At 43.5% G+C, this 10867-nt stretch overlaps 1 protein-coding gene across 3 annotated transcripts; it reads left to right on the forward strand.

The window, feature by feature from the left end:
- Positions 1 to 5415: 5415 nt before the first annotated feature.
- SIKE1 (suppressor of IKBKE 1) lies at positions 5416 to 10566 on the forward strand. Of its 3 annotated transcripts, none has more exons than XM_050911451.1 (5): positions 5416 to 5640; positions 5705 to 5813; positions 6369 to 6511; positions 8649 to 8762; positions 9130 to 10566. In XM_050911451.1, the coding sequence occupies exons 1-5, from the start codon at positions 5476 to 5478 to the stop codon at positions 9217 to 9219; spliced, it is 621 nt and encodes a 206-aa protein (XP_050767408.1). In that variant the 5' UTR covers positions 5416 to 5475; the 3' UTR covers positions 9220 to 10566. The 3 variants fall into 3 exon arrangements, with proteins under 3 accessions (XP_050767408.1, XP_050767406.1, XP_050767407.1); XM_050911449.1 differs by having other exon boundaries at positions 5416 to 5634; XM_050911450.1 differs by having other exon boundaries at positions 5416 to 5634; positions 5708 to 5813.
- The last annotated feature ends 301 nt before the right edge of the window (positions 10567 to 10867 follow it).

Genomic DNA, 10867 nt, shown 5'->3' on the forward strand with positions numbered 1-10867 from the left:
CAGAAGAGGCATGGGATTGTCTGTCAAAGATGACTTGGCTTGTTTTGTGTTGTTGTTTGCCTAAAATGTAATTAACCTAGAATTTTGAGAAACGTGCTTGTTTTGTTGTCGTCATTTGCCTGTTTTGCCTGGAGCAGAGAGAGAACCGTGGTTGGTTCACTTGAAACTGAAGAATGTGAGTGTAGTAGGTCAGGGACTATCTTTTTCTGCATACACGTGTGGCCTCTATTGGATGGGGCCCCAGCCAGACTGAAGTGCTTAAGATCCAATCTAATACTTCTACTGATGAAACAAAACATAAAAAAAGATGCTATTTGTACTACAAGTTCACCCAGTACTTCCCCCCTTCTGTAGGTTTTAAACGTAGTCATTTTTGTAGCTTCAAGCAACAAGATTTGTGTGTCATTTCCTTTGAGCACTGGATTGCAAAACTTTTATCTTCCCTACATGTAGCTTTTTAAAGCAGTACAGTTATTTGCAAAAATTAAACAGAAATAGTCTTTACAGAGCAAAACTGTATGCTTCAGCAGAGGAATGAGAGTGAGACTAGCCAGGGAAATTTCATCAGGCAGCACCTTTCAACCTGAATTTATATAGTGTTCAAATAGGAAATTATTCAGCTATTCCCCCAACAGGGGTGACGGGGATCTATACAGTGAACAGCTCCCATTTAGCATTGTAGAGCATGTGTTCATTTGGTTGGTTTAGTGTTAGATGGTATATCTACTCTTCTGTTTTGCATCAAATGTATCTGACAAATCATCGTAGTCAAATGAGAAGAGAAATAACTCAGGAGAAGATGAAGGTTCTCATTAAGTTCTTAAATGCCTTCCAGGAATTAAATAATGGGAGACCATATCAGACCAGAGAGGAAAAACAATTTTGATCTTTTTAAGACTGATTTTTTTTCTTATTCATGAAGTTGTTGGTTAGTTTCACTATGCCAGGCTTTTCACAAATCTTGAAGAGCTAAGTGCTTGACTTACGTTGAATTTTAATGCAAGAGGCAAACTGCTTTAAACTTACTCGAAAATCTCAAGACGGCCTACAAAATGTTTCTGTTTCTTCTGTGCGTTCTCTTAAGCTTGGTATGCAGGGCAGGCCCACTACCTTAAGGCAGAATAGGTACTAATAAGCCCATCCATTCAACACTAACAAAATGTATGGGTATCCTTACATCTCTGCCTTTCAATACCCTGTGCCAAATCTATGTGTTTCCTCTTGGCAGGGAGACCAAGATTTGTCAATAACATGCTCCAGTGCCTCAGTATTCAGCAAGGCACAATGTCGAAGAAAGTAAAGATACCAACTAAAGCTTGACTACAATCTCCTGCAATGGTCTCAGAATTGACAGTTCATAGAGAATACTTGTAAACGTAACTTTAAGCATTGAGATTCTTAAACGACTGTACTTCTTTGTAGGTACAGCAAAGAGAAGCCAAGTCTTGGACCTGATTTCCATAAAGCAGAATATCTTGACACTCTGTATTAAGCATTACAAAATAATTATTGTGGAATCCCTTGGTCAGCATTTTATCAGCAGTGCAGTCTTGCTGCTGAGAGACTGAAATAGCTGGATATATCCATTTATCAATTATAATGTTTTCCCTTTTTTCCAGCCTGGATTCCATCTTAAGGACATTTGTTTTAATAGTAAAAAGAATATTAGACTCATAAATGTGAGTGCTGTGGTGCAATGGGTGACTCTTGAAGATTTATCAAAGCAGGATAATTAAGATGAACAATAAGACTGAGTTTCTTGTAATAACTTTTGTCACAGAATGACTCTGTTTCGTGCAACAGTAATCCACCTTGAAGTATAGGCTAGGAAGTGCAAGAGGAGGATTCACTTGGCCTCCTGGTCTGCGAGTCTCTGTGCTACGGATTTTGTTGAGGGCAATGCCAGGGAAATCGTGACAGTAGCTGATGATTGTGTTAACACCATCACTTAATTTTAAAAGCAAGCAGTCAAAACGTGTTGGGGTGTGTGGTGCGAGAGAGGTCCGGTTTGCTTTTTAAACAAGCTGTAGCTGCTGAAATATTTGGCTGTTAGACACCAAGTTTTTCAAGGAAGAACTTGTAGTGGAAATGAGAAATGTCACATTCAGCTTTTGAAGAGCTAGTGTCTGCTGCATTACTATGTGAGACTTGCGCTTTCAGAGACTTAGCCAAAATTTTTCAAACTGTGCTGACCACACTTATTATTAACATGATTTTACCTGAAACCCAAGAATTACCCTAGAAATTTGCCCTTTATTCTTTTATCTACTTCCAGCATTTAGATGCCACGCAGTCTGTCGCAGATGTTGCCATTTTCTACCGGTCAATTCCTCTGTGCATTATTATCCATCATTTACTCCACTGCCAGATTCTGGATAAGTTACGGGCATTACCTCATGCACATTGTTTTAACATCCTCAGTACCGATGACAGTATGAGCCTGAACTCATCCCAGGTTTACAGATACTATGTCGTGCTCGGGATTCTGTGCTGTGTCTGTTACCAATCTCTTTAATTACTTTTTCTGTGCTTTTGGTCTGTCTAGATTTCTTTTGGATTTTCCTACTGTGAGCAAGAACCTCCTCAGCTATACTCAGAAATGCTATGTATTTATTCCATCACAGAAATACTATTTATGATTTTTCAAAGATGGCCTAGAAATGGTTTTGGTTCTGTAGCAGCTTTGCTGTTTTGGAGAGCCTCAGTATGCTTCTGTCTAGCGTATACTTTTCCTGCTAGAACAAATCCATGTTCTGTTTGACAAAATGCAGCCATGTGGTTAAGAGTTATTAAAAGCATTAAAGCATTAACCTCTTGTAACCTCATTTTTCACTTTGTACACATACATAAGTGTTTAATCGAATTGAAGTTAAACACTAAAAAGTTTGAGAGGCCAAATTTATACATTCTCTTTAGTTTATACAGAATTGATGTGATAAGCCAAAGGAATTATAAGACACCACTACTCAGAAAATGCTCATCCGTTGATTTGTTTAAGCTCTCTTGCTACATACTACAAGTTTTGGTGACAAGCATTCCCAGCATTTAAATCAAGGAGCTTTGTCCTACTGGGATCCGATCTGTGTCCTGGCGCCACACTAGCTTATTCTACTGTCCTTTGGAAGTTGAACAAATGATTCTGTGTCAAAAGATCTGCTGGAGAGGGGGTGAGCCACATCCTTGAGTGAGAACACAAGACTAAGCACTGTGTGGCGGTAGTATTGTAGACTCCCATCTTTTCATTCTGCAATTTTATTTCAAGCAGCCAGAATCCCACAGAGGGACTGCACCGATCCTGAAATGAAAGTCTGATATAGCAGTGCTGGCCCTCATCTCCCTTGCTTGCCTCTACTTGGCATGAACGGCCAGGATGTCATCTCTGAAGCCAAGGAAAAGTGAGTATTAAATCATAAGTATAAACGCAAGGAACAGAACAGGCCAGAGATTCAGACATACAATCCAGGTGCAGCTTCTGCTGAGGTGTAATGATGCTTCACGCTGCACAAACAGGTTGTTCCTTTAGCTGACTTCGTAGTAGATGTGAGTTGGAATTTCCAGTGCTGCATTTCTAAATGGCTCATTGAGTGCCTCCCCACTGTAAAGCTGAACTAGGTGGAACCTTAGAGATCGCACGTTTGATTTCACAGAACTTCCTTATGTTGAATAAGGTGAAAAACGGGAAGGTACTGAACTGGTACACGTATATCATTCCATATAGCTGTATCAGGCCTACTCCTGTGTGGCTGCTCAAAGGCTCTGCAAAAATTGATATACTGGCAGAGGCTTTAAAGGCAGCCACAGAGCTGGGAGTATAAGCAGAGAGAAGCAACAGCAGGTGCTGAACTGCACAGGTAGGGTCATTTGAGGATATAAGAGTGGGGACAGACAGTGGAACAGGGGAAACGAGCATTGGCTACAGCTTAGGGATGTCATGTCTATCTTAGGACAGGGCAATCTTTTGCCAACTTGTTCCATAACCAGAATGGCAAACACAGTAATAGTTGTCAGTTTTCCAAATGTTCATGAATCACCCATTATGAAAAAGGAATTCTGATAACGAGTTGTCTTAACTTTTTAGTATTCTCTAATAAGCAGAAAAATAAGGAAGGCCCAGAAGGTAAAAAATGCTATAAAGCATAGCCTAGATCTTTAGTTCCACAGAAGTTACTAAAAAGCAGCATTACGTTTCCCAAATCTGCAAAATATATCTCATACTTTACTAATTAATCTGATTCTGATGAAATACTCTAAATGCAGCTGCTTACTCTATTCTCTTCTGCATTGTATGAATGTTTTGGAATTGTTGCTTATATAAAATTATCTTATTCAGCACTTCTGCACTAGGCTTGATTATCTCTGGGATCATAGAGAAACTTTCATCTGATAAAGCATCCTAGATTTTCCTTACGTGTCTGTCTGAATGGGGATTTAAACTTGAAAGATGACTCAAGTCAAAGGGGGTCCTGTTCAAACATTATTGTTGAAAACGTTATTAATAAAGTTGGTCATACTAAATAAAAAAGCTTTGTGGCACAAAGTTAAGCAAAGCATCAAGGACATCACAGATCACTAACAGTAGCTTTAGTTAGCAAATAAATATCAAAGAAGCAAGTCAGCATTACAAAGCTTGTTATTTTAACTTGAGTAGAGGATGTTTACTGTTAAAAGGGACAAACAAGAATATTAGATAAGATGACAGCTCAACAGATCTCAGCCCAGAATTTATCACACACTGTTTAAGGGACTATTTAAAAAGATAACCAGAAGCCCCCCGGGTCAAGGATATATGTCCTTCTGCAAACAGACTGCACTGCACAGAGCAGCGCTCGTTTGCACCCGAGGCTTTCCACCTGGGTTTCCTCTGACAGCCCCGTCGTGAAACACTTTTGAGTCATCACGTTTGAGAGCGCCAGCCTTTGTGCGTGCACGGAGAAAACGTGCAGCATTAGGCTTCTGTAAATAGGGGCACGTTAGAAGGGAGACGACACCAGCCCGATGCAGATTGCTTTGTAACGCTGCTTCCCTAGGCGGCTTGGTGCCTCCCCCAAACGCCGCCCAACAACAACGACAAGCGCAAGGGCTCTGCATTTTCCTTCTAAAACGGCGGGGTCGCCGAGGGCCCTGCGGACGCGGGACGGCTCTGGGCCCCGGGCCCCGGGCCCCGGGCCCCGGCGGGCCGCTGTCCCGGCCCCGGCCGCTGACGCCGCCGCCGGTGGCGCCCCCGCTCCGCCAGGCGGCCCCGGGCCGCTGCGCGCCGCTCGAGCGGCGGCCCGCGCCTGCGCCCGTGCGGCGCGAGCGCCGCGGCCGGAAGCGGCGGGGCCGTGCGCGAGCGGCGTCCCCGGCCCGCGGGCTCGCGTCTGCCCGCGCCCGGCGGCGGCGGCGGCGGCGGCGGGCGCGCGCCGCCGGTGCGGAGCTGTGCCGCCAGGCATGGGGCCGCCGCGGAGGTGAGGCGCGCTGCTCGCCCCGGCGCCCGCCATGACCTGCACCATCGAGAAGATCCTTACGGACGCGAAGACGCTGCTGGAGCGGCTGAAGGAGCACGACACCGCAGCCGAGTCGCTCATCGACCAGTCCGCCGTCCTGCACCAGCGCGTGGCCGCCATGAGAGAGGCGGGCGCGGCCTGGGCCGAGAAGGTGAGGGCGGGCGGCGGGCGAGCGGCGGCGGGCGGGCGGTGGAGCGGCCGGACCGACAGCCGTGTCTCAGCAGGGCCAGGGCGCCGCGGAGGAGCGGGCCGACCCGGCGCGGCTGCGGCCGCACGTGCTGCTGTCCCAGGAGAACACGCAGATCCGCGACCTGCAGCAGGAGAACAGGGGTGAGCCTGCCCGCCGCGGGGGGCCGGGGGGGCTGGCGGGCGGCGTGCTGCCGGGGCGCTGCTGGGGGGGGGGGGGGTGTGTTGTGAGGAGCCGGGGGGGGATGTCGGCGGAGGGTGTTGGGGGACCCCGGGGGCCGCCTTGGGTGGTACGCTGGGGGGAGTCGGGGGGGTGGGGTGGGTGCTGGCGGGTGATGTGCGGGGGGGCCCCCGGGGGGCGTGTGGGGGCGGTGTGCTGCGCGAGGCTGCGCGCTTAGTGGCCCAGGCGGGAGGGGGCTTGCCGAGGGGGCCGGGGAGGGCATCTGTTCTGCCTTCTGTCAGAGTCGCTGGATGCCTCGGTGTGGAAGTGGCTACCGGCGTCAGGATGGCTCCGCGGCTGCCCGGGGGGTCCGGGCAGCCAGCTCCCCCGGGCCGGAGTGCCAGGGCCGCGCTGTGGAGGGGAGTGGTGGGGTAGCACGAATCGAGCGAGCGGCTGGTACTGAGTACCTCTGGGCATCTGCTGTCGTTGCTGTGAAACATTGCTTGTAGTTTGTGGCAATGACACACTGTGTTTTGCAGAGCTGTGGATCTCGCTGGAGGAGCACCAAGATGCGTTAGAGCTTATCATGAGCAAATACAGAAAGCAGATGTTACAGCTTTTGCAAGGGAGAAAAAGTGAAGATGCAGAACCAATGTTGGAAGTTCATCAGGCTAATTCTTTGGTAAGGTGGGATGGGGACAGAAGAGGGCTCGAGATCCTTATTCCCTGTCTCTTGCTTGCTTTCATACAACCTTTGTTTCCATTCATGGAACGTCTCTGCTCCAAAATACATTTTCTGAAACTCTTGTCTCTCTTTGCTGGTATTTTTTTCTCTATTCCTTTTACAGCACACAGATTGTAGCAGTTCTCACAGAGGACATTGAACAGCATAACCCTTTCACAGCCCAGGTGGAGGCTTGTTCTTTATGCATTAGGTGCTGGATTCCCTGGGTTAAGCTTAATGCACATGATTCTGTACAGTAAAATCAAAGACATCAGAGTGGTTACTGTTCCTCTTCCATAATTGTAACAAAGGGAGAAGAACCTCCTAAATCTCTGTGAGCTGCAGCATGTTTAATTCTTAAGAAATCATCACTCCCAAATGTTTTTAAATCCGGATACTCTGTGCAGTGGCCTAAAAGTGTCCCCTTCGTCCATGTTGGGGGCAGTGACTTCAGAACTCTAACGTGTGGCTACTGATAACTGCTGCCTGTTTTACGTTTAGGTGTCTAATAACAATGTAGTAACATTAAATCTCTGTTTAAGGCTTATGAATTGTTAGGCATTTGTTAAAATGCATTTTGATGTGATCAGAGAACAGCAAGCTGGTTCAACCTAGTGACGTCTCATATCTTGTGGCTTTTTGATTGGAATTGGAGCCAGCCTAACTCTTTGCACATATATCTTTGCACTGATATGTGGCAACTCGTTAGTTCTCTGTTTGGTGTTGCTTAGGTCCTCTGAAGTTAAGTAGTGTAGCAATGTCTTGCTTCCAGTACTTGCTTAGGTGCATTAATTGCTCTGTTTATCAAGACTTAACATTTGAACAAAACCTCTAACATTGTTCTCTGGCACTGCTTTTGCTCCATTTTAATGGCATGGAAATGCAAAGCAGAAAAGGCTCTGGAGGAACCTTTGATGGAATGTACCTAGACTGTCTCAATATCTAGGCAAAATCTTCTGTACTTCAGATTAAGTCCATGAGTTTTTTCCTACCCGCCACTTGGAGAATAGTAACAACCTTTTAATATCTTTTAAAGAGCTATATTCTTATTATAACCATCTTTCTGTTGAGAAAACAACTTCATTCTTTCTTCCCAGATTAAGTTATCTAAGTCTTTCTTGTTCCTCCAGCTCTCGTCTAGATGCTCTAATTTGTTTACATATTTTGTGAATAATGGAATTCAAAACTGAATTCTGTGCTCTGGTGATACATTTATCTTCCAGAGGCAGTGGAATAACTACTGACATTTAGAGAAAAGAAACACCACCCTATAAATTTATCTCATATTCCCCAAAGTGCTTTGTGATAACCTTATATTTTTATGTTATGTTAAAATGCTTCAAAAGCTTCCAAATTCTTACTTGCTACTTCTTGCCAATTACTGACATTTTTGTGTTTGCGCATTCGAGTTCCTCTCTAAATACTGTATTTTGAAACGGAATACTCTTCAAACAGGAATTGTTGTTAGATAACATGTTGGAATTTTTCAGTGTTCGTTATATGTGCATTTCTGAGCTTCAACAAAATGCATCTTCCAAAGGATTAGAGCTGTATCTAGACAGATTCTGTAAAAACTGCCTCAGGAGGCCCTAGTCTTAATTATTTTAGTTTCTTTGCTTGGCTTCCTTCTGAGATGAGGCTGTTTACTTCACACTGTTACTTAGTCTTGAAATCTCATTTGCTTTTATATTCGGCATTCTTATAAATTCAGAGTCAGGCTTTTCTAATAAAGCAATATAAAATTTGTTGCATACTAGTCATATTCACGTGAACCTGAATCTGTTGTCTCAGTCCTTGCCACACTTGAAATTATTTCCATCTCAGTAAGTAAGGGTGCCTTATCTTGCTGACCAATGCAATTCTATTCACTGTTTTCATTGATGACTCATGATAATGGACAATAAGGTACATGTTTTAATCTTTAAATATTATACAAGTTAGAAAGGATTGGAAGTGCTTGGGAGGAAAGGATTAAAATTCAAAACAGGAAAATAATCCAAAATCAAGACAATGAAAGTAATTGATTTAGAAGAGATAAATTATTACTGCTGCTTCTGCCTGAACATATTGAATATATTACTTTTATGTCTTTCAGGAAATTGAAAGTCAAATAGACAGAATATGTGAGATGGGAGAGGTGATGAGAAAAGCTATTCAAGTTGATGATGATCAGTTCTTTAAAGTTCAGGAGAAACTAGCTCAGTTGGAGGTAAGAACAGATACAATTGCTAAGGATAGATCAAGCTTTGGGAGTCTCTAGACTTACTCTGGACTTTCTATGTTTATATGTGTCCAGGATTTATAACAATCAAAAACTTGGGGGTGGGGTCAGGAAATGCAGAACATGATCTGTTTATTTTCAAGTTCTTGATGTTTGCATTTTCTATATATATGAAGCCAGAAGCAAAAGATAAGCTTTAAATGATGTGGTTCCCCTGTTGCTAGCACTGTATTAATGCTTATGTTACAAAACCAGTGTTTTACTTAGCTGTGGAGCAGTGGGGCTATTTAAAGATTATCGTCCTTTAATTGTGAATTAGCTCATTTCTATTTCAGCAAAAATATTGATTTTGCAGCTTGAAAACAAAGAGCTGCGTGAACTATTGTCAATCAGCAAAGAATCTTTTGAGGTGGGGAGAGAAGATCTGCCTGACTGTGAAGCTTAGGTCACAAAATAACCTTATCTCCAAATCTTGACTTCAGAGACTATTATGAAACTACCCTACACGGATGGGTTTTGATTTGTTCTTTCAGGTGTTTCCTTGTATGTTTGTTTTATCTTTCAAAATGTGTGGGCTATTTTCTCTGCATTTTTCTGAAATTACATACTGGTGATGGCAAAGGCTTGCATTGCTGCTCCGTCTTAGTAATTGCAGCATACAGATGCTTAACAATGAAGTATTTGACGTGTACTCCCTTGTGATAGTTTATTTCCTCTCCCATTTGTTATTTTTTATGAGCTTTAGTTAATAATTCCAGCTGTGCAGATGGCACTTAAATCCACCTTGTCAGTAGCTAGAGAACATAATACAGGTTGTGATTATCTTATTTGATAGAAGGAATAAGAGATTATTCAAAAACTACATTGTAAATGGTCGGTACACATTTTGCTCTGCCCGCACAAAGCGGGCACACAGAGCTTTTGTTTTGCTTTGAAGAGCTAACACTCAGTATTTGGCTGGGTTAACATTGTTACCTGGACAACTCCTTAGAAGCAGACCAAGGGAACAGCAGATAGCCAGTAGAGCCCTTTAAGTAGTCACTGATATACGGAGCGTACTTTATCTTGATTTAGGGGTGAAAGTCAGAGTGGATGACCCTTTCTGACACCTGTGCATTTTTGAAGGACGTTGCGTATCTGACTAATTTTTGTTTTTTTTATGGGTAGACCTGTTCCGGCTTTACCAATGCTCCAAGGTATGTGGATACTGGCTAGCTCTGATCTGAAGGTGGTGCACTCAAACCCTGCACAGAACACAGCACTTTCAGATCAAAGCTCTTTGGCCTCCCACCGCTTTGGACTTCAGGAAGAGTGAGCTGAGGTCTGCCTCAAAACTAAACCAAAACCAACCATGTAGACAGGTTTTTAATGTTACATCACAGGTAAGTCTAGTGACAGATGTTACGTAGTTATTGCAGAATCCTATATTGAGTGAAATTAAGAGTTGCAGTGTTGTAGGAATTTATCAATATTGTGATATTTTTGACATTTTTATATAAAGATTTCTGTCCTTCTTACCTGTGATCAAAGAATAATCCTCCAAGAACAGTAAACATCTCATTTCCAATATTAGTTTAAATTTTTATGCCATTTTTTCCCAAGTGAGGATTTTGATAGATGCAGAAGGTGATTTATGTTCCTGTGCTTATGAGGAGACATTTTTTTGCAACCGTTTGGAATATCCAGGAAGATTGTTTGGTAGATAGAAGGGATCTCTGTACCGGAGTATTCTTGTATACAATCCTTTTCTATTAGAAATTGTTTAAGAGGGAATAAAAAAACCCAATGGGCAGTATTTTCTCAAGTGTATTCTGTTTTGGGAATCCTGGGGATAATTCCGTCTGCTCTGCGTGTACCCAAGCCTTTCGCACCCCCTCTAACTTTCACCTTGCCTGAATGAAATACTGCAATGACCAAAAATGTTGCATTTTCTCTCTTTTAAATTAATATCATCTGAAGTGCCTGCGACGATGCGTTTTTACCTTCGTTATCCTAGTGTCGGTTAACATTCCTCTGATGGGCTAGTTGCCGTGCAGCCTGAAAAAATGGAGACTAAATAGCAGTTGCTTTGACTAACGAGTTTATTATTAATT

Source organism: Gymnogyps californianus, chromosome 27, assembly GCF_018139145.2.
Source record: "Gymnogyps californianus isolate 813 chromosome 27, ASM1813914v2, whole genome shotgun sequence".
Taxonomy (NCBI): domain Eukaryota; kingdom Metazoa; phylum Chordata; class Aves; order Accipitriformes; family Cathartidae; genus Gymnogyps; species Gymnogyps californianus.